This window comes from Argiope bruennichi, chromosome 8 (genome assembly GCF_947563725.1).
Source record: "Argiope bruennichi chromosome 8, qqArgBrue1.1, whole genome shotgun sequence".
In the NCBI taxonomy this organism is placed as follows: domain Eukaryota; kingdom Metazoa; phylum Arthropoda; class Arachnida; order Araneae; family Araneidae; genus Argiope; species Argiope bruennichi.
The window spans coordinates 39,531,210-39,556,359 of record NC_079158.1 but is presented as its reverse complement, the minus strand read 5'-3'; the positions used below and the strand labels follow the sequence as shown (position 1 = coordinate 39,556,359).

The window sequence follows — 25,150 nt, the reverse complement described above, 5'->3', positions numbered from 1 at the left end:
ATAAAAAATAATATGCAAATAAAACTCAAATTTACTCACGTTTTTCAGAAACAAAATGAAATGATATGTATACATTTTGCTGCTGAAATTTTATTCAGCTGAATTTTTAATAAAGAAAAAGTATTTATCTGTAAAAACGAAAATTTTACTCTATTTTAGTAATATGTTTTTATATACTTATAAGTTTTCAAAAACGCAGAAATAAATTCTTCTGAATTCTTCGCCGTTATTTTTAGCTATATTTGATTCAGATTATTGAAAGAATTAAGAGGTAGGGATTTATATATAACTATATTTCATTTTATTTTCATACAATACAAAAAAAAAATCATTGTTGCTATAAATATATATACAAATGTTAAACATTATTTTCACCGATAATTTTTCAAGAAGCGGTACCAAAAGATAATCACAGATTATTTTTAGTTGAAGGAGCAGTGAAAACAACTCCTGTTCCAGTCATTTCTGTCGTGAGGAAGTTATTTTTTGTCAGAATGTTTTGGTGATCATTCTTCAATACATTTACAAATTCAATGTCATCATCTAAAAAGAAACACAGAATCAATCACAATCTTAAAATGGTACAAGATTTACTGAACAGTGAATCTAAAGTAATAATAATCTTTTTAACTTTTTAGATTAAAAAGAAATTTTTTTCTTAAAAAAAAAATTGTTTTTGAAATTTTTCAGATTTGCAGATGGAATCTCACTCAATACGTAGAGATCTGATTATAATGGCCGAACATGAGGTGCGATATTTTTACACTACTGTAATCTAGTTTTATGAAGTTAGGAAGTAACAAATTAAACTGCATTAGAAGACCCAGATATCAATACACATTTCAGGAGAAAAAAATATATATAAATAATGAAATTAATAAAAAAGGCTGAAAGATATTTTTTTTTTTAAAGAAAGGACAATATTATTATTCACAGCATAGTTTTATTCGCAGCTTTAATTAATCAAACTTTACAAATCCAAGCAATGGTCAAGAATGGTACTTTTCCATTTCGCCGGCGCAAATCTCGCCAAGCAGACTTTATTGGCGAAAACACACAGTATACACATAAAAAAATGCTTGGCACCAGTTGTATCATTTTTTCAAAAAAATGTTTATCCTTTTGCAGTGGTACTGTTTACTTTAGTCTAGTCGAGGGTTCAAATACAATTCAAAGCTGTCATTTACAATGTTTCGAAATTATATTTTCATAAAAATTTACCAGTTAAGACAATCCCCGATTCGTTTATGATGTATCGTACAGCAGCATTGGGTGCCAGAGGAGATTTCACAATGGTTAGCTGAAAAAAAAGAAATACATAAAAGATAGACTTTTAAACAATACAAATCTAACTGTCTAAAATCCCCCTAATTTAAAAAAAAATTTCAAAAACTTTTTTTTGTAATTTGCAACTACACCTTGTAATGAAAATCTCACTAATATCTTAGTTTTGTAGTGATGCGTTTACGATTTTTTTTCCCCATCTCTGCGTTGCGTGAAGTTTTTTTTTTTTTTTTTTTTTTTTTTTTTTTTTACTTCACAATAACTATTTTCCCTTGACTTGATATATCAGTGCTTTAATTTATTAATTTTGCAATAATTCCTTTTTTTTTAAATTCTGTAAATATTTTTTGGCAATGTAAATGTTTCTTAAATTACAAAAGGTTATTTTTTTTAAAGTACTTATTTTGATATATTTGACAGATTTTCAGATATCCACAAGTTCTTTAACTAATCTCATTAATGAATAATGAATAAATCTGATTAATGAAGTAATTTTTATTTCATTAGATAACACTTATATAGTGATATATTTCCTCATATCAACCATAAAGTGATATTTTTTATAACATGATAGTAAATATTTGCTTTTTCTAATTATAAATTTTTGGTTTCATTATAATTTTGCAATAATTTTATTCAGGCTTCTTTTTTTTAAAAAAAAATGAAACTTTTTATAAAATTTATTAGTTAGAAAACTTTGATAGGTTCTGTTCTCCTAACTGTATATTTTGTTAGACTTAAAAATACAGTATGGATGCCAAATCTGAATTTTTTTTTTCAAGAAATAACTCGAATTTGGTATTAGATTTAATACGGTTCAGTTCTAATAATTATTTCAAAATCAAGTATAGAAAATGATAAGTCATTTTCCCATCATTTTCATTTTATATTATATTTATATTTTTCTGTCTTATCAAGCAATAAAAGTGCCATTTCAAATAGTTCTGTATATCGTATTTATAGCTTAACAGTGAGGAATGTAATATTTCAGACAAGGTGATCATCAAAAGTGAGTAATTAAAAATAATTGAGATTTTCAGAAATTTATTACAACACACCGATGTTTTTGGTACAGCTTTCGAGGTAAAATTATGGCTAGAAATAAAAATGCATGACAACATAATGCAGCACGTAAAGCACTAACTTTAATGACATGAGTGTATTTAGTACATTTAACCACTTAACTGTTTTATTTTCTTTACTATCTAATAAGATGACACTTTCTATTTTAGGAATATTTTCTTATTTTGATTCAAATGGAAATCCATCGAATACTTATCTATGTATTCGAAGTAATTTTAATATTGAATTATAATCGTTATGAATGGTTTATTTTTTGCTTACAACTATCAAAATTCAATAAATCGATGCACGTACGGCACTCGGGCAAAACAGTTAAGCGGTTAATAAATAGTTTTGGTAAGTTTACTAAAATATGTAGATTGATCGTACATATGCATTATTTTGAACTTTTAAAATGCTTAATGGAAAATATTAAACAAGCCAAATTAAAATTTTCTACACCACGCCAATCATTTCATAATTACTTAATAATTATAGACATCTTTGTTCCTGCTAGGTAAGAAAAATAAGATTATTCAAGAAAGTATTATTATTATTCTAAATTCCCCAGCTGGGTTTGAAAACTGAATGCACACTAACGATTCTGTTAAAAAGCTTTATCCACATTTTTACTTTCTTGTGCACCATGTATACAAAGAGGAAATAATACAATAGCGAAAACATTCGACCTCGAGATTTTGATAGTGCTAAGCGGGGAGGGAGGCCTCAGAAAAAAGTGTTGAAACTTTTATTGTTTAGTTTTTCTTTGAGCCCGTTAAATAGCCGTAGATTGGAAATCTATCCGTATATATGTGAATCCGATAGTCTAGACAAGCAATAAATTGAAATCTGTTATACAAATTTAATATTATAATTATGTACCAATAATAAACAATAAACCATATTCTGCCAACGGCTTGATGTTCTGTCGATAACTGAAAAAAAAAGAAAAAAAAAAAAAAAAAAAAAAAAGCAAACTCGATGAGTAAATTTTAGTTTTTTTACACCCAAAACTACAACCTCGCAATCTTAGGATAAATCAGTAAATAGATAGATGACCTATTTGTCTGCCAATATGCCAGTGAACACGGTAATTCAAAAACACAAGATAAATAAGACTCGATATGAAGTTCTGATGCCGAAATTTTACATTTATATAAAATTTTCCGATAGAATCAGTCAGCGGGAATAAGTGAGAGAAAATATACTATGCCAATATTAAAAGAAATCAACTCACTTAATCATTCTTTAATTAAATGTGTTTTCAGCTAAAGACCACCATCAGTAAAACCCAGCAAAAGAGGTCTTCCCCAAACTTTCAAGCATACTCTGATAAAGGATTATAGGCCAGGATAGTTGGTAGAGCGTTGGATTCACGTCCCTTAGGTTGCGAGTTCGAACCCCGCCGGCCGAAGATTCCCCGCGTGCTTGGTGGCTGACGCGCGTATAAATCTGTCGTGGTCACAAAGTCCTCCATGTCGAGAGTAATACCACTAGGGGTACTGGATCAGGGGTGATCGTTCCCTGATTCAGGTCTAAATTACGATCTGTGGATGCGTGAATGAAGTCCTCCCCGTAAAAAGGGTTGTGACGTGTGTGTAGCTAAGTCGTTCTCTTGGCCCTAGATGGCGCTACCATAAAAACAAGAGACGCTTCTCCACCGGCTTAAAATCGCTGTCTTCGTAACAGCGGGCTTGTCCATGGCAAGTGCCATAAGAAATAACAACAGCTAAAATCTCCTCTACAATCCCCTGAATTAAAGCGCATATTGAAGATTTATTGGACTTATTAGAACTCAAGACTCGCCAAACAGATATACCCCCAAGAAGAAGAACACCTTGCCTAGCTTTGGCATACAATAGTTACGAAATATTTGATGTGAATTTAGCATTCTAAAAGAATCTATCGTGAAATCTTTGGCGATAATCCCTGGCAAGCCATTAATAGTATCAGAAACCGAATTTGTTCTTCAGATACGTTTTCCCCAACCGATTCAAACAAAAATTTGATACAAAATCACATACCAAATTTGATGCATTTAAGTCGGTGCGTCTTCTCGTTATCGCGTTTACATGTTTCTGAAAGTACAGACCGACAGACGGTCAATTCCTTTTAGGATTTGGCTCAAAATTTGACAGGTGTTTAGATGCTAATTCCGTGTATCGAATTTATCCATCTAAATCATCTCGTTTCGTAGTATTTTGTTAACATATTCTAGCAGCCGGACTTCCTCTGAGCTGATTAAGCTCAAAACTTGATAGAAGTTTAAAAATTTGGTATAAAGACCGTATACCAAATTTCATCCATCTAGATGAAAGTATTTTTGAGTTATCTTTGTCACAGACAGACGGACTTTTCCAAAAGATGTGTTTTCAGAACGCAGGGAGGTCTAAAACGCGGAGGTTCGTCGAATTCTCGAGTTTGAATTTTTGACTGTACTTTCTCTATACTAAGTACATGAGAAAGTAACTAGAGAAAAACAAACACACTATATGTAATAATGAGACAGCGAGAAAATACTTCCAAATATAACTCCTTAAATTAAACGGAGGAGATTTTGGCCCATTTGATTCCAGAAGAACTTCTCATTACAAGGCGGGAAAAAAAAAAAAAGGTCTTTCTAATTCTGCTTTTACTCACTGTAACGCTTGAGTAATCAAGAAACGCGGAAATACAACCATTCTGAATGAGAATTGCGTGTTGGCCCGAAAATTGCACAAGGTGAAAGGGGTTGTAAAATCATGGAAGAGCCCCCCTGCGACTCATTCATAGCACCTGCTTCCTGTCCAGCTTCTGCTTCACAACTGTTCGGGGTTTATAAACGAACGCGGAAATGACACATCGAATGGAATCGTTTGCAATCACTTTCCTGATTTTTTTTCTCCTTATTTGCCTCTTCAGTACTAAAAATTCCTCTATAAGTCAATGAAATTATTGCGGCGATGAATTATAATGACCTTGAACCTTAAATAAAGATTTTTTTTTTTTTTTTATCTTGTTCACAGCAAGCTGCTATTAAAAATGAATTCATAATTAAATAGGCAAAAATGAGTAAAAAGAAAAAGTAATAATTTCAACCTTCGACTTTCCTTTGCAATTCGCGGTTTATCATTTTTGCAGAGAGAGGGGAAAAAATCAATGATAACCAGCAGAAGTGATGTCCCCCAAATTTTCTTGCGTACTCTCTAATAAACTTGTCCTGTCAGAGAATGCCTTACAAGGTATTGGCGTACAACACTTACAAAATATTAACTTTTGTCGCGAATTTAGCATTTTTACTGAATCTATCTTGGCGATTAATCCCTGATATGTGTTAATAGCATCCAAAAAATCGAATTTGGGTTTTCGACACGCTTTCCTCAACCATATTGAAATAAAATTCGACACAAAACTGCATTTGTGGTCACAGAATCTCATACCAAATTTGATATATTTAAGTCATTGCGTTTTTGAATTATCGTGTTTACATGTTTTCGAAAGTACATAGTTAACCCGTAGTTGAATTTGGCTGAACTTTGACAAGCGTCAACATTATAGATATTAAATATGCGCGCCAAATCTTGTCTATCTAGCTGTCTTCGTTTTGTAGTTATCATGCTGACGTATAATCGAACAGTCGGATTTCCTTTGAGCGGATTTTGCTCAAAATTTGATAGAAATCTACAAATTTGGTGTAAATACCGTACACCAAATTTCAACTGTTTAGCTCAAAGCGTTTTTGAGTTATCCTTGTCACAAACAGACAGACGGACATTTTCCAAAAATGTGTTTTTCGAACTCGGGGAGCTCTAAAACGTGGAGATTCGTCAAAAATCTCGTTTGAATTTTTTGACGATTACTATACTTTCTCTATACTTTATATATGAAAAATAAAATAAAAAAATAATAAAATAATAATAATAAAAAGAGAGATTAGTTTAATGACATCATCCTAACAAAAATTTACGTCTCGATGCACAAGTGCGGTCAACCCGATAGTATAATACAGATGACTATTATACAAAGTGCGCATGCGCAATAGTGAGCACGAATTGTATCATTTGATGCGTTTAGGATTGTACTAAGTTATACTGAAGTGACATTTTCTTTAAAACATAATTGAAGGTCATGTGAAACAAAGAAGCATGTATGTCTATTCGCAGAATAAGAAAAGTTTGAGGAACATGCAGTTATTAAATTTTTGCAAACCGAAATAGTTAATCAGAGCGAAATTCATTGCAGATGGCAAAGTATTTATAAGCAGAACGTTATAAATCGGAAAGAAGTCAACGTTTGGTGCCAAAAAGAATCAGGCGAAGAAAAGAGAAAGACAAAGAACTTCACATACAGATGACAAAAGTCGTACTTAAAAGTCGACCCCCCCCAACAGTTTTCTTTTTATTCGGATCCTTAAAGAAATTTTTGGTAGGAAAACGTTTTGCAGAATAAAAGGTTTTGCATGCTTTCTAGAAAACTACGCGTTTTCTTAAGCTTCAAACTATAGCTTGCAGAGCATCTTAAATTCTTAAAACTAAAACAATACTTCAAGCAATTTAGAATTCCATCGGCTTGTTTATTCTTTCAACATAACAGCGTATCTTACAAACATTGCCAGATTCCAGAAGGTTTACAATCGATCATCATCTATTATACAAAAAATAAACGAAATAATATTAACAAAATATGTTTATCAAAGAAAAAAATCGTTTGCTTTTACTTTTTAATAATATTTTAACAAAATAAAAATAGTAGCAGTTATAAAATGTCTGAAAAGGAATCGTCTGCTAAATGTCTATTAACATATTTAGATTATGATATTTACCGAACAGGAGGATTAACAAGAAATACGATAGCAAGATTCGGAATCTGTAATAACCATATTGAACCAGTCGACTGATCTTTTGTAACTATAAAAGTGGGAAAATTTCTGAGCTTACCAAGCCAGAAAGCAGTGTTGCCACGTTTTATTTTATATTATTTTTAAAAAGAATATTAAAAACAAATAAGTGTTTCTTTTTTTAAAAATACAGAATGGAGCAGTGCATGGAGAGGCTGTAGCCTTATAGAATCTCCCTCCCCGGTTTCGCCGTGGCGGGTGAAATAGTGAAAAATAAAGACTGAATTCGGGTATCATTTACTTTCTTTAGGCACTTACACCAAATATTTTAAACGAATATAGAAATTTTGAGGATGTTTATTATTTTGCCCGTTTCAGCCTTTTAGTTTAGCATAAGGTCATCAACTGATGTTTACATAAAAGAGAATCAAATTATGGTGCACATCACCTGGCGAACAGTTGAATCCAGGAACTGGGCGACAAGGCGAGTGTTCACACAATGAGACCACGTATTTCCTAAGGCGGGAATCACGTGATCTGCATCCACCCCTTGAAATTTCGGCTTCTTCTGAACTGGAGCAGGTGGGACTGTACTACCTAAAACTGAGCAAGAGGGAAAACATACATTGATTAAACATCTGTTGTTTTTACTTACACGTGTAAAAGTGAAGAAGAAAAAGACTTTTGAAACAAATCTGTTACTCGACACATGTGAAAATCTATCAATCTTACATTTCTAACAAAATCAGCGATAATGGTTCTTCCGAAATTCTCCTTGATAAAGGTGTTATTCTAGTCCCTCTTCTCAACGTATAAAATTTTGAAACTTAAACTTGGGAATGCACCTCAAAGCAGTGCTCATATTTTAATTTTCAGAATCCCGTACATACTATAGCGCTTGAATATATTTAGTGCTTCGCATTGTAGAGGAAAAACACCCGAATATGCATTTTGGATGCCATTTTTTCAATCGATTGAATTAAAATTTGATTCAGAACAATTTATAATAGTAAGATCACTTACTATGTCGTTTCAAAGTAATCCCATTTATATGAATGCGACCAACAGACGGTTAACTTCTAGGTAAATATGATTCAAACTTTGATGCAGATTTATACTTTAGATGCTAAATCTATGTATTAAATTTTAAACGCCGAGCTCTTTAGAATTTATAATTGTCATATTCCTTTTTACTCAGATTGTCAGACTTCCTTTGAATGGATATCGTTCAAAATTTGATAGAAACTCAAAAATTCGGTGTAAAGATCACATCCTATATGTCAGCCGTCTAGGCTCAAAATGCTTTTGAATTATCTTGTTTTATATACAAATGGAGACAGATATAATTCCAAACAGCGAGAGTTTTCCTTCCCAAAACTTACCCGCATACTCTCTACCAAAGATGTTATCTCATAGAAAGCATTGTATGGCTATAGCATACAAAATATTAAGCATTGAAGTAAATTCTAACGTTTATATTGAATCTATTTAAAAACAAATCTTTGGCGAGTTTTTTTTAGCGATTTATCCCTGATATGCGGTTAATATTACCCGAAAATCAAATTTGTGTTTTAGAGGGGTTTTCACAATCGATTGATACAAAAATATACTTATAGTCACTAAGTCACAAAATAACATACCAAATTTGTTATGCTTACGTTATCGCGTTTATATGTTTTTGAAAATACAGACCGACAGACAGTCAACCCATTGCTGGATTTGGCACACATTCGGACAGGCGTCTACACAACAGATGTTAAATATGCATACCGAATTTTATCTATCTAGCTCTTTCCGTTTTGTAATTATTATGTTAACTTCTATTCGAACAGGCGGACTTCCTCTGAACAGATTTTGTTCAACAATGATAGAAATCTACAAATGTAGTACAAAGACCGTATACCAAACTTCATCCTTCTAGCTCAAAGCGCTTTTGAGTTATTTCGGTCACAGGCAGACAGACGGACATTTTCCAGAAATGTGTTTTTTGAATTCAGGGAGGTCTAAAACTTAAGAGATTCGCCAAAATCTCATTTTTTTATTTTTAACGATTACGATAGTTCCTGTATATTTTGTACATGAGAAAGTAAAAATGTGCTACTTTTTTTTTTTTTTTTTTTTCACTTAAAAATGTCTGATTGTCGAATCTCGAATTCGAACTTTTTTGACAATCACGATATTTTCTCTTCATATATAAATTCATCCATATTTAACATCTATTAAGTAATTATATCTTCTAATAAAGAGAATGTTGTATCGGTTATCTATCTGCCTGTTGGCACACTATTGGCTAAACCATTTGATTTAAAATTATCACATTTGCTTCAAATATATTTCGAATCTTTAATTAAATTAAATGTAATTCATGTGTTGCGAATTGAGATGCGCGAGGAAAGAACCTGGGATCTTATAGTTCGAAGTTCAGTAACATGACCAGGATACAAAAGCAATTACTCGTGTAGCGTGGCTGTTAACTGGCTTATAAGCTTTCACCACACATGCTTCCAAAAAATGATAAACTATCTTCATCATGTTTTATGCTTTTAGAAAGTTATTTTAATTCCTTCAACAATTAAATATAAGGATCTAAATCAATCAATCATTTTTTATATTTCTTTTTTTGTATTTTACATTTTATTTCTTGTTTATTTGTTGTAATTAATGCTTTCAGAATGTTAAATAATTAAGTTATATAACTTAATGAAATCGGTTGACATTAAGATGTTAATACTAGTTTATAAAATGTAAATCATATGAATTAAAAAAATATTTGATATATTATTATTTAGGTTTGATTACAATTTTAATCTTAAAAGTTTCTTATTCTATTTTTAAAGTCAGTTTTCAAGCTCACTGGATGGCTACTACACTCGTGTGAAAATGGTTGTTATTTCTGTTACCACAGTAGAGGCGTGTTTGCTTCTATTTTTTATATACAGTATTACCATGGAATTCTACTTCGATAGAAATGCTGATTTCAACATCCCTACTTAAGTTAAAAAATATCCCTATCTATATGACACCAGATAAGGATTTCAAAAACCGTGAATTGAAAAAAGATTCTTGGAAGGCCGTAACCAAAAATATCATTGGTGAAATTTGGCTGAAGAGGGAAGAAAGGACAATATCTGCATCAATGGCAATCAAACACAATTTCGGTGTCAATGAATATGTTCTGTTACTGGCTCTAGTTATGCACTGAAGCACCGGAACTTTGTCATTTCATCGTATGTACAAAAATATTGTCTTCATAACAATAATCTTCATGTAAGAGGATGCAGCCCCACACACTGCACTGCGCATTTAAGTAGTATTAAGACAAATCTTTCAACTAACAGAATGATTAGCAGGTAATTTTCAACATCTTGGATGTCTCAGGCACCTAATCTAAACTTTGATGACTTTGAACTATGGAGATATTTAAAAGCTACATTTATAAAGTTAATTTTAAGAACTTAGCTGTTTTAAAAGATAGAATTTCTTAACATGTATCCCATCTCCAAGCAGAATGTATTGTGTATTGAATACAATTTTTTGAGGCAAAGAAATGGAGGGCATATCCAGCCATATTTGCGATGATAATGTGGTTCCCTATGTGACAGTAATAACATTATACCACAATTTTTTTTATCATAATTAATTTATCATTAATTTTATGATTGCAATAAATGTAAAAACAATTTTTGGTTGATGATATTAATTCCAACCCCACATGACAGTTAACGATCCATGTTAGGATGCCTCAAATGTAAATTGATATTGTAAATTCCTTGCTCAATAGTACAATTTCCTCTTCCAGCCCCCCAAATATGAATTAATCTCCCTTGTATTTCGGAAATCGAAATGGCACATTTAGGTGAGGTCCAAGTAATTTGGTGAAATAGTTTTCCTTCCCTACAAATAGGTCGGAACGCTAGCATAAATTCGATCGCTCTATGTATAAAGGTATATAGTTCAAATTTTTCTAGTATCTTTTATAATGTTTCATTGGTATTACTTTCCATCTTCCTCAATGGTAAAGAGAGTTTATTTAATGAAAAAAAATTATGGACTTTAAAACATCTCTTCAACCTTTAAAAAATCTGATTTTATTGCAAATCAGAAAAAGCACTGTCCATTTTGATTTGGCATATATGCAGATTACTTTCAAGGGTGAGAGAAATTTGTAAGTTAGCACAAGTTATGACAACTTCAAATGACAATATTGATGTGTTAAAATATTAATGTCAAACTTTTGATGCTAATTCACAGTAAGAAACTTTAAGAATAGTGAATTTCCCGATTATTAATATCTAAAATATTGCAGGCAAAGAAGTGAAAAAGAGATGGAAGAGTATGAAAGACAGTTGCCAGAAAAGTATTAAAAGGATTGGAAAAAAAAGAAGATGCAGGGAAAGCAAAGAAACCATACGTTCATCATAATCAACTCAAATGACATTCTGTCAAAGTTAACGAACAAAGAGAGTAAGTATAATAATACATTAAACTTTTTTAACTCCCACTTTAAAGTTAAAAAAAAAAAACACTCTTGCAACATCCTAATTAATTTCTAAGGATTCTAAAACAAATCAGAAGAGTTAATGTCGTACATATTGAATATAATTTTTATTATTTTAAAAAATAATTTTTTTTCTTAAGTTTTTCAACATAATTTAAATATTTTTGAGGATATATGAAACATTTTTTTTTCACTGGACAGTGAGAAATATGAATACAGGTGATGAAATGATGAATATTGAAACAGAAATATCAATATTAGAACCAACAACAATAAAATATGAAGAACATCTATTGTTTCTGAGCCATCATGTGCGTGTGTACCACAGAAGCGAAAGGCAGATGCTTCTGAAGCAAATTTAGAGAGTCCATAAAAGTGATGTAGGATCCAGATGAGATGTTTCTCATATCACAGCTGCCACACATAAAAAAGATTAAATCAAGTGCCAAGCTTCAGTTTAACAAATTCAGTTAATTCAATTAATCTAATTCTAATACCTTGATATTAACTTTACCTCCTACTAACAGTTTCCAGACATCATCTACATAGAAAGAAATCATCAAAGAATAGAATTGTATGAAGATAAGTTTTTATTTTTGCTTTTTTTTAAAATCTTTATGTAAACATTTTTTAATTTATCAATTAGTGGATGAACTAATTGTACTGCAAAAATATAATTAATCATACTAAATGCATGTGAGTTTTTCAACTGCTGCATGAAAAAAACTTTTTTATGACCATAGACTTAGGCAACTGCACTTGCTTTTCATAATAGTTCCACTGAACTAATGTGTGTATATATATATATATATATATATATATATATATATATATATAATATAATATACAGTACACTCCAGAGCATCCAGCTTAATGTGGTAGAAGTACTGGCTAGATAACAAAAAAGCCGGATAGACTGAGAGCTCTATGAATTCATTTCTTTACCCACCAATACCAGAAGATAGTTTTTATATAAAAACTCACTGTTATAACATACCTTTTCTAACTTTTTATTGAATATTAAACCCTCCATTTATTTCAATGAGAATGCAATCCCGGCCCAGTGAATCACAGAAGCAGTTGCCGGTAATGCGCCGAGTTAAAATAGGAGGCTCTGTACTGATAGCTTATATACTGCACTGCATCTTTCAGGAATTTATTATTACTGGCTTAAACTGATTTTATTTTACACTGATAAATGATTACACATATATAAGAGTCAAAACTTATGGTTTTTAAATTTTGAAAAAGATCTTAATACATGACCTAATAGGCACCTTGCCTTTCTCATTTAATTAGGATAAAAGAAAACTAGACTGGTTCAGAGGCTAGATAATCTCGAGCCAGATACTTGGGAGTGTACTGTAATAGCAAATTTGTTATATCACATTATTCAGTTGATTATAACTAAACAAGTTCTAAATTTGCATCCAGCCATATTTTCGGATAAAAGATGAAGGAGAGGGTCTAGAAGTTGAAACACTGAGATTCTGCATTTAAATAAAAAACTTTAACCTAAAAGAACTTTAAATCAAGCAATTGCAAGTATTAAAAAAAAAAAAACCCTATAAAATGCAGTCAAGTTAATTATACCAAGAGTAAATTTTAAAAAGTACAAATTTAATAAAAATATTTTTTTATATTTCAGTTAAATTTTTGGAAATGCACTTAGGTATATATTACATAGCAAGAAATAGATGTTAAAAATATCAGATCGATATCTCTGTTAATTTTGGGGAAAAAAAAAAAAAAAAAAAGACAGTCAAAAAGTGCCTATAAGTACTTTTCTATCAGAATTCACGATTTAAAAAAAATAACCCTACTCTAAAAATGTTGTTCTTTGATTTCAAATAGTGTCAATTAAGGTTGATTAAAAAATGATGAAAATTGAATTTGAAAGCTTTTATCTTAATTATTAGTATGTAGAAGAATAAAATTTCTTTTATTGATTACTTACATCAAGATATATCCAGTATCTTCCTTTACTGATAATATTTCCCAATAATTGTTAAGGTAACAGACACTATAGTTAATATTTTTCGAGCACTAGACTGTAGCATCATTTGAAACTGAAGAACATCACTTTTAGAATAGAATTATTGTCCGATAGAAAAGTACTTGTATGCATTTTCAGATAATTTTTTCCACCCAATATAGTTGAATTTCTCAAAATGTAATGCAGATATAGATCTGAAATTTTTACAATTTATTTGTTTCTATGTAATATATACATAAATGAAACTTCAAAAGTTTTGCTGAAATGTGAAAAATACTTTTACAAATTTATTCCTGACCTAATTAAGCTATCATATCATTCAACAGCTCACTTTTTAGGTCTTTTTTAAAACCTACAACTTAAAATTTTCCTCTCAGATAAATAGCTCTTTATTTATATATGAAACACGCTATTTTAACTTCCTCCTTCGCCTTATCTGACAATAGATCTGGTAGAAAGAATAAAGACCTGTTTTGGATAGCTAACAATTTAAACATTTCTTAGTAATATTTATTAAGCATACAAGACTGATGGGATTTTTATTCGAAGCAAATAGATAATTCAACATAATTATTATTAGTAAAATAAATTGAACTGAAATAGAAATGAAATATTGTTAATGAATAGCATTTTCTGAATACAATGATTAAAATACATAATTATTTAGTTATAAACTTAGATTTAAAAATATGTGACATTTAAATTTTTGGAATATAAAAATAATATATTTTATGCAAAAATTCATTTATTTTATATTATCATCATTAAATTCACACATGATATTCAAATAACTTAAAGAAGTTAGTATTGCAAAAAACATAAATTCAAACAAATGTGTGACATTCTGGTTCCTCAAGTTCACAAAAGTTTAATTTTCATAAATTTTTTTACTATTAATAATGATTTAAAGAATAAAGTACACAATTAAAGTCCAAAGCCATAAGTATTGAGCAATTTCTATTGATTACTACTTAAGTATTAAAGGTAAATATTAATTACTAATATAAAATGAATATAAACAGGAAAGAAATCAATTACTGGCTTATCATATACAATCAAGTTTAATATCAAAATGTACTTAATGTAGCAAAATTTGGTATCAATATAACTATAGATATTAGAATCATTTATTGTTCAATCCAATAAAAGAAATAGAAAAAAAAAATCATGATTAGAATTCATGGCAAGTTATGTAAAGGCTATAAATTAATACACTTTGATGCATAAGTTTTATAAAACAGGAGAGGGGACAAGAGTGTGAGGCTATTTGCATTCATATTAATTGGCATTTAATGGCACAAGAATATCTGGCTATGCTATGTCAAACATATGATAGATGAAATATATCCAAGATGGAAAATTAAAGCATTAAAAAATAAATTTCCTAAGAGAAACCTACACGGAAAAGAACAACAAAATATCACTTCGCGCAAGTATGAAGAAAATACACGAAGAATAAGAGAAAAAGAGTAAGGTAGCGAAACAACCAATATCATAAAAACTAGAAAAAGAAGACTAAATAAAAGCCAAATACTTTGGAGCTTTGCAGTTTAAGGTCTATGAAGATGGGGAAGGTCTCTCTGAACCTAAATACTTTAAAGGGAAATATATTACAGACAGTAATTAGTCTTTTTATTGGTGGCATGTTATATTTGGTCATGAGGAATGATATTTAGCATAGGCCATAAAGAAGATGTATATACTGAAAAGGGTTGACATAAAGTGGATTGTAGAGTAAGGAGTAATATTTTTTTTTCCTCATTTGCCTGTTCTCTATAACATTTTATTAATTTCTATTTTGAAATAATCATTCATCAAGAATTATTTAGCAAAATGCTATATTTATTGAGTCTTTTCTATCTATGCAGATTTTGCCTTCTTTCCACACTTTTTGTGTGCATTACTAAAATGTGCATCTTTAATGATTATCCATATTGTTATAAAATTGTTTTGTTTACTTTCAGATCAGAATTTAAGTGTTTCCTTGGCTGTAGTTATAGCCTAGAGTTTCATCATGAAATTTTGGAATTTCTTAAGGCAACTTCATGGAATTTTTGTTTCTTTTTGTCTCAGCATGTCATAAGAAATATATCTTTTATCTAAACATATAAAAGAAATTTTCATCCACTTTTATAAGTCTAGTGATGAAAATGCTTCTATAAAGACACTTTGTCATTTCATACTAAATATATATTATATCATGCAATCAACAGATAATTAACTTATAGAAACAAAGAGCAATAGCAATTAAAAACAATAGTGTTTATGAAACCAAAGAGATATTCTCAGATTTTATATAAAGTATCCTCTAAGAAAAGAATATTTAGTAACTGAAAAGTAGTTAAAAAAATGCAAAGAATAAATTTGTATTGAATAAAGATATTTGGCATAAAATAATATTAATTGCAGCTAATAGTACAAGTAATAAAAACTGGCTTTATAAAGAAAAGATTATCCATATTACACAAAATAAAAGAATCTTTAATTTTTTTAAACAGAAAAAGATATATTTGTATTTTTTTTCTTATTACACAAGGGACAAACAAACACGCATTTGAATATTTTACCTTGAAGATTACAGTCAATATTATCTTCATCATCAACAGAATCATCTGGAAGAATAGAATTGATCTCAATGAGATGAGATACAATTTGATTTGTAAGGAATACCTATAAAAAATTATAAAAATATTGATTTATTTAAAAAATAAATAAAATTAGGTTACTGTAAAACTTCAAAAGACATCAATATTTGGAAAAGAAGATCTATCATTTATAAAATAGAAGATCAAAAGAAAATATTTAATTACTTCTCAAATAAATTTTAGAAACAATTTTCTAAATACAATAAAGAAGTTCATTTTTTAATAAGATATGAATAGAAACTGGTTTATAAAAATAATAATGGAAGCAATAATAGTAATTATAATAAATGAAATCTTATTATTTAATGAAGTTGCCTAATTTTTTATAGTTTAACAAATTATTTCCACTTTTTTATAAGAAGAGTACTTGAATACAAATAAAACATATATTGTAAATTTTGAAACACTATTAATCATGTTCAAAAAATTAATTTCAGAAATTTATTTAAAATACCGTTTTTTTTTGTTTTTTTTTTTAAATATTTGATGTAAATGTGTTTGACTACATAAAGATAATAATTTTATTTGTGTGTTTATTCCAAGTAGAAGAGATGTAGAATGTAACATTCAACCAACTAAAAGGATATCTTTCTATCTCTTTGTATCTTCCAATTATTTTCAGAAATTTTAGAGTTTGTTGGAGAAAAATAACCACAGACAAGTTAGCAAGTGAATATAATCAAGAATAAAGTAGTTTTGGTCATATTTGACAATTTTTGTTTAGAATATTCTACGTTAATTCAAACTAGTGCTTTAATAAATCAAATGAAATTCAGTAAATAAAACCAACAAATTTTGTTCATAAATTTAAAAAATAACTATATGAATTAAAAGCTGTTCTTAGGAGTCTAATAATATAGCTACAATTAATTGTCTTAAATTCTTTAGTCAGTAACAATACATTTTGGTTAAAGAAATATATAAATAAAATTTCTTGCAAAATTAAAGAAACATTTCTTAACACTTAGAGAAAGACAAAATGCATATAGATTAAAATTTCTTATAGTCAATTATTTTAGAATCCTATTTTGAAACTATTTAGGAAGAGATTTTTCTATTTTTAAGCAAATGAAATAATGAAATAATATCTGAATCCATATCATTCTCTGTTTTCAATATCTTGCCAATGTAAGGAATTTTTTATTTTTTAAAAATTGTAAATTCAAATGAACCAATTCTGTCCATAAATTTAAAATATAACAATATGAATTAAAAGCTGTTCTTAGGAGACTAATAATATAGTTATAATTAATTATATAATATATATTTTAAGAGAATGATATTAAGTCTTAACTTCTCTAGTTAGTAACAATACATTTTGGTTAAAGTAACACTTATACTAAAAAAAAAAAAAAAAAAAAAAAAAACAATACAACACAAAATAATCATTATAATCACATCCTATTTATTTTCAGATTTAATTTTAAAAAAAGTGATCGTATTCACAATATTATTTTAATTTAATACTAAATTTCTAATTTCTGAGCAGGAAAGTTATTTTCATAAAATATTACTTGAATAAACAAATTTGAAAAGCATTGGGGGAATTTCTTAATATTAATTTAGAAATCAACTTACTACTATATTGTATGTTTGAGCTAAATCTTTTAGAATAGCTGCTTGCTCCACCAGGATTTTATTTCTTTCCATTATGCTGCTAATGTCATCAGTTCCAAATTCTTTTCTTATCAATGATGCAATAGAATCCACAATTACTATTTTAACTTGCTTTCTGATGATTTCTTTTTCCAGTTGAAGAACACTAAAAAAAAAAAAAAAAATTACTCAAATATTCTAATTAACTATGGTAAGATTTTCAAGCAACTTATATATAAAAACACATATTATTTAAATGGAAAATTATTTCTACAAGAAATATGAATTTCTTACACAAATAATAACACTGAATCTAGATACATTAATTCTTAGAATTGAAATTCAGGTATATTATTGTAAGTAACAAAAATATTATGTGTAAATGATTAAAAAAATTGTGTAAAAATAATAGCATGAACATGGGAGTGAAATACTCATTTCATTAGATGTTTTTTTTTTTTTTTTTTTTTTATGGATTTAAAAGCAGGGTGTTACAAAATTTCACATTGATTTTATTTACAAAAAAAAAAAAAAAAAAAAAAGCAACTTATTTCTTGTTATAGTTGGCATGTTGATTTTAAGTAACTAGTTTAGGAATCAAATAAAATTTGAATATATGTGTTAAAAAAAATCACAATTTTTACTATATTTTAATTAATTTTTTAAAGGCCAATACTAAATAAATAGAATTATAAATTACAATCATGGCACATTTTATAAATCTTGATTTAAATATTATTTGATACAAATAGGAAATAAAAAAGTATTTCAAATATTTACTTGTGATGTAGATTGTATATTCTCATATACTCACACTTCTTTTAATCCAATAACTGAATTGACTTTATGCACTAAAATTCTTTGCAAGAATGGAATAACATCATTATCTTTTCTAATTATTTGAGGAAATCTCTTCAAAGCAATACTTCGAATCCTAAGGAATGAAAAATAAGCATTACAATACTAAATTTTTTAAATTTTAATATAAAAATATGTTTTATTTATTCTTATAAATGTGATTATAAAAATTTAATGTAATTTTTTAGCAACTAAAAATAGCTCTGAAGTGAAAATTAAAATAAAATGTGCTCAATGTGTATTTTTTATATAGTAAAAATGAAATCTTTACTATGATTTTTTTTTTTTTGAAAAATTTACTATGCAAGCATTTGTAATTCATTCGATGTGTATATATGTCATTGTTTGATTTTGATTATGCACTGTGTGAAGAATTTTTAAAAGTAAATTCCACAGTTAATTGGTCAGACAAAAACTGCAGCAGCACATTTAAAAAGAAAGCCATACCTTTGAGCACAAAAGGCTGATTCAGTATCAATATAAATAACATTTCCTTCTAAGCCCAAGGGAGAAGGCAGGGCAGCAAGTAAGCTCAACATGAAACAAAACTGAGTTTTTCCTACTCCAGGTGGGCCTGTAAACTAACTACAGATGTGAGTATGAAACATTAAACAACAATAATACATGATAACAGATAAATATTTGCAGTTGTCAACTATTAAATTAAAGAAATACAAATAATTACAGACAGTTTGATGGAACATATATTAATTTGTATCACACTTTTATTACATTATAAACATATATTGAACAAAATTTGTCAAGTATTTTTATTTAAACTTTTGATAAGTTCTGTGTTTTATATGATTAATTACATGGAAATGAACAGTAATATAAAGAAGAAAACTAAAAGCTACATGACTTAAAGTTGATATTTAATACAAAAAAATAATAACTCTAAATCATGCATTTAAAACAGTCATTACAGTTCATCACAAGATCATTAGATTCTTCCATTGGAATTAAAAAATTTTCAGCGTACATACAACCTCAGATATCAAAATAAATATTTAATGGCAATGTATCTAAATTTAAAAGTGTATTTTTTGGAAAAATAAAATAAAAGAAAAAAGTATTTACCTCAGTTAAGCTACCAAATGGTAAACCACCTTGAAGTAATAGATCAAGAGAAGGCAACGATAATGGCAAGTAAACATTAGTTGATGCTAACTCTTGGTTTTTAATAATATTATAAACCTATTTGAAAGTAAAATTTAAAATAAATTAAACATGAAATAGGTTTTACAACATGCAAGCACTGTGATTATTGCTTTGGAGGTTCTGATACTCTAAATTAATATATTCAGTAATTTAGCCCTAAAAAGATAAATTATTTATTAAATTTATACAATTTAGAGAAAATACTAAATGAACTACAAACTGGTTGTACAGTATTTCTTAATTAAATAAAATTTAGCAACTACAGTTTAAAAAATTATTTTATTTTGTAACTAAAAGGCGAATTAATCAACTAGTCTTAACTCTATCAATGTCCATTCAATGGAGCTTCAGACCTACCTGTGTTGTCCAAATATCACTGTGAAATCCCCACCCCCTTCCCCACTTTGTTGAGATTGATTAACTATCCAAGGTATGTGCTTTGCTTATAACAATGCTCAAACAGACAAGTTCTAGTGATGGAAGAGGGTTCTTAGGATGTATTTTCTTAAAACCACACAGCACTCTACATTTTAAATAGTTGTTGATTCTATCCCTAAGTCTATATTTTTGATTTTTTAAATGGCTAAAAGAAGCTTCAAAAAAGAACATAATATAAGTAAAATTATTTTATAATGACATTTTATAAAACAACCCTTCTATCAGGTAGATGGGTTTAGGAGAATGCTACTATGCATGTATACTAAATATGTTGAAATAAATTTTTGAGTATACTTTATCTAACTAATATGATGTGATATTTCATATTTATAATATATTATGTATATAAATTATTAATTATGCACTTGTGGTGGTAACATCATAAGCCAGATAACAACTTCCGGATACGAGTGTACACTTTTGTCTAGTGGCTTTGTTACTCGGTTATGAACCTTACCATTGCGAGTTCGAACCTCAACTTGCATATTGGTGACCCTGGTTCTGAACAACCGCATCCTTCATTCAGCTGCCGTGGCTCCATCTACCGGCAACAACCACTCACACACGCTCGCCGTCGCCCGCCAAAAACACTTGGCGCGATAATCACGTTCGTCGCTCGTCATAACTGGCGCGATAAACTCTACCGACTCACTGGTGGGGAACTATTGTGGTGGTAACATCATAAGCCAGATAACAACTTCCGGACACGGGTGTACACTTTTGTCTAGTGGCTTTGTTACTCGGCTATGAACCCTACCGTTGCGAGTTCGAACCTCAACTTGCATACACTTATATAAATGTTTATTATGTACTTATATATAAATAATCTGAGGATGATAAATATTAGTAATTTTTAATAACAAAAGCAAATAACCTTTAACATGTTAAAAAAGAAAGAAAGAAAAAGAATCTATTAACTTCTAACATTGGATGAATATTTTTTGGCATCCAATGTTAGAAGTCAATATAATGATATTTGATTTAGCAATTCTTTCATTAAACAGGTAACAGTCGAGAATACTGAATAGGATAAAATATATTTTCAAATATATTTATACCAAACATAGTTCAAATTTATTTCAAAAAATCTGAAAAAGATGTTCACCTTCATTTAGAGGAAAATTTGTGTCTAGCTTTGAAGAATTAAATCAAGAGAAGCTCTGCAATAATTTTGTGTGAAATACAATCATAATTTTTAGAAACTAATATTCCTAAATTTTTGATACTATTCAGTCTGTTATCATTTCACAAGTATTAAAGTACTATATTCGTTATTACCGATTTCCAGTAATTTGCACCATCTCAAGTACGTTAAAAAAAAAAAAAAATCAAAGTATGTGCACTTCTTTTACCAAGATAAATTAACATAGAGTCTTCCTTAATAGCCATGAGCTAAGCAATGTCCACTTATGTATATCAACTCATTAAGAACATGAGCAGTCATTATTGCTTTTGAGGGGGTGGGGAGGGAAATGTTCTAATTTCTGAATATGAAGTTTTGGCATTCCAGTATTCTGAGGTATTTGAATTTGAATAGAAGGTTAAGTTTATATTGCATTAAAACAGAATAAAATAAAAAAATGATGAATCTGGACTGAAAATTTTATCAAGGGTCACCTTCAAGCAGAGATTCCTACCAAGGATTTTTTTCTATTAGGGCTCTGACTTTTGTCAAAGAACTGAAACCCTCATAAGCCGAAAATATCAAGAAATTGCGATTTTTGGAAGACAAGAATTAGTATATATAATTTACAGATAATAAGTTGATTTATTAAAAAATTCAAATAAATAAAAGGATTAATTCACTAAAAAAACATTGATTTAAAGAATTTCATATTAAAACCTAATCAATCAAAGCTAAATATAGCCACAATGAAATACCAATCTTTAAGGAAACTAGAAAAGAAATAAGCAGCAAACTATAAAACTAATAAAAGCAGCAAAACTGGAAATTCAAAACCAAATTACAAAAAAAAAAAAAAAAGTTGAATTTAACCCTATGAGCCCTGACCACCCACAAGTTTAAATGAGTGCTTGTCGAGAAATATCTTTCAACCTTTGTTGTTGTTGTTTATAATGGCACTTGCCATGGACAAGCTCGCTGACGAAGTCAGTGATTTTAAGCCAAGGGAGTGTTTCTTGTTTTTTAGTAGCGCCAACAAGGGCAAGAGTACGTCTTAGCTACACATGCATCACATTCGCTTGCACAACCCCTTTTTACAGGGGGAGGGGGGGGGCACATTCACACATCTCACAGATAGAACAACCATGCCCGAACCGGGACTCAAACCCAGGATGCCCAGGTCACGGGGAGGATGTGCTACCCCTATGCCAGGACGCCACCCCAAAGCAACTGAGTAAGGCTTCTGTTGAATGGGGCGATATTGGGCTGTCAGGGCTCATAGGGTAAAATATCCTCAATAAAGGCTATGTTATTTGAAAAAGAGAAGATGCAGCTTACATTTATGGCTTATACATACATGGATATATAACATATATTATGCAATTATACAAGGTTTATAAATAATGTGACTTTCCAACTAACTCAATTTCTTTCCTTGTCAATGTAATATCATGATATATAAGTTACACATTTCAAACTCAAATAATAATGGAAAAGATCATTCTATTTTTAATAGAAATTTTTTAAAGCTTTTTTTTTTTTAAAAAAAATTAAGCATTTAGAAAAAATGTAATAATTTAGCTTGAAAAATTCTAGAGGATTGTTTTTTTACTATACTTTTTTTGAATTCTCAAAGGGAAAAATGAAAAAAAAAAAAAAAAAAAAAAAAAAAAAAAAATAGAGAATTAAAAATTATATTAATGCACAGGAAGCATTACAAAGAATAAATATAAGAAACTAATCAGTCTAAAAATTATAAAAATGCCCTCACAAAAACTAATTAACTACAAAGAATGATTATTAATTTAATAAGCACACAATATAAAATTAAATTAATACAAAGGTTTGCAAACATAGAGTTTATTTGACTTATAAAAACAATCAAACTTACAGTTTGAGGATCTGTAATACATTTTTTAGATATTTCTTGTAACAAATTTTCTATTTTATTTCGATTAATTCCTAACAGTGACTGCAACTCTAACTTGCTAAGAGATAGCACATCCTAAAAATAAAAATTGCAATTATAAATTAAATACATTCAGGGTGAAAGATTTTCAAAGATATTTTTCAACTTCAGAAAGGCATCTAAAGTGCATCAAATACAGCATCTTTATTCTGCATAGAAAATTTCCTGCTAACTTACCAGATTTGAAGGCTTTTGAACAGGCAAAGCAATGAAAATCAGTCATCACATTTGATTCGACTTAAAAACATTCTATAGTCTTAATTTGAATTTTCTCAAGTGATTGGTTAGATTACACATTATATTTAATATATTTGAGATCTAATAGCTGTCCAAAAAAATTGAAAACTTAAAATATATGCTTACTTAAATAAAAATTATGACAAAATTGATACTGTAGTCAATCTATGAAAAAAGAGAAACTAATTTTTGCAAAACAAAGTGCAAGAATATAATATATTATGCTGTAAGTAATTTGATAATTTTTTACATCAAAATTAATTCTAAAATATTTAAAGTTCAATAAAGAATAATTTTAAAAATGGTTAGAAGTTCAAATAATTAAAAAAAATAAATAAATAAAACTCTGAATAAATAACAGAGTGTAAAAAAGTTAAGGTGAAGAAATAACTTGAATGTCATAAAAAAGTAAACAGAAAAAGAAACGTACATATCATTTCTTACATTGTGGAAACACATATACTAAAGACATAGTACAAAAATGTAGGATGGTTTTAGGAGATAACTCTATGTGACAAATCGTAACCTTTCTGATTATGACAACCAGAAAGTTGTGCTTTACTTAATAAGTTTCATTTTGCTGCTTTTCTTAATTGTATTAAAATCAAGACTAGCTCAGACAATAAAATTTGCTTCCTTTAGGTCTGCATCTTGTAACATTAACGCTTTTATTTAAATAAGAAAAGGACTAACTCATTAATCTACGAAGAATATTGGGAAAATACCACTGATAATCTTTGAAATATTTTTACAAGCTAAAGTAGAATAATTTTTGAACAGAAATTCTAGAAAATTTTCATACTTTTTCAAAATATTTACCTTGCACGTATTTAAATTATTCTTTTCTAATATTCCCGCAATATTTTCTGGTAAATGCAAACGACGAATTTTATATGATCCCATTTTCTTGGAATCACATTTGCATAAAAATAGACATTGATAAAACTTTAATCAAATGTGAAAAAGAAAAATTACGCGCGCCTATTTTTCAAACACACTTTATTTGTTTTGTTTTCAGTTTTACTTATGAGATGAGTTGAGTTGAATATCTGTTCATTTTTTTTTTCTTCTTCTAAAATACAAATCTTTAAATATCTCTTTTCAATGATAAAACAAAAGAATTTAAATTTTATTTAAAAACTAAAACTAATCAATAAATAAACTAATTTAATAGAATATCATTTTTACGAGATCTAAAAATTTTTAAAAAAGATTCGAGAACATTACTACAATTATCTAGACCGGATTCCAATAACTGAAAAAAAATAGTTTCGAATTTGATATGACAGTTGCATTTGTTTTGATTCATGATTGCTTTTCCGATAGCTAGCTGAAAAACTCAATTTGTTCAAATAAGTTATCAGTTAAGAATGCAAATAAAACATTTTGATAAAAATCAATCTTAATTTATGTTGGTAAAAATTTTTTTAACGAAATTTTTTCTTTAGTTAAATATGAAATATATTA

General features: G+C 28.7%; 1 protein-coding gene and 1 long non-coding RNA gene across 2 annotated transcripts in view; one reads left to right on the top strand and one right to left on the bottom strand.

The window, feature by feature from the left end:
- LOC129981167 (uncharacterized) overlaps positions 1-15,724 on the top strand; it is a 56,247-nt gene extending 40,523 nt beyond the window's left edge. Inside the window, exons 2-3 of the long non-coding RNA XR_008785290.1 lie at positions 11,469-11,626; positions 15,621-15,724. This is a non-coding gene — a long non-coding RNA (uncharacterized LOC129981167). The remainder of the gene's footprint in view (positions 1-11,468; positions 11,627-15,620) is intronic.
- On the bottom strand, positions 339-24,687 carry LOC129981164 (DNA repair protein RAD51 homolog 2-like). Its single transcript, XM_056091879.1, has 10 exons — positions 24,503-24,687; positions 23,369-23,482; positions 19,836-19,952; positions 19,203-19,336; positions 18,712-18,831; positions 17,880-18,063; positions 16,224-16,326; positions 7,611-7,765; positions 1,222-1,300; positions 339-543 (listed from the first exon to the last, which is right to left on the bottom strand). The coding sequence occupies exons 1-10, from the start codon at positions 24,584-24,586 to the stop codon at positions 410-412; spliced, it is 1,224 nt and encodes a 407-aa protein (XP_055947854.1). The 5' UTR covers positions 24,587-24,687; the 3' UTR covers positions 339-409.
- Between the last annotated feature and the right edge of the window lie 463 nt (positions 24,688-25,150).

What these genes read in the sequence shown, in the direction of transcription:
- LOC129981164 (XM_056091879.1), bottom strand. Translation starts at nt 24,586, where the DNA reads ATGGGATCATATAAAATTCGTCGTTTGCATTTACCAGAAAATATTGCG. An exon ending in GTATTACAGATCCTCAAACT is followed by an intron (nt 19,953 to 23,368) that starts GTAAGTTTGATT and finishes ACTTTCAAATAG; the next exon opens with GTTTATAATATTATTAAAAA. An exon ending in ATCGGGGATTGTCTTAACTG is followed by an intron (nt 544 to 1,221) that starts GTAAATTTTTAT and finishes GTTTCTTTTTAG; the next exon opens with ATGATGACATTGAATTTGTA.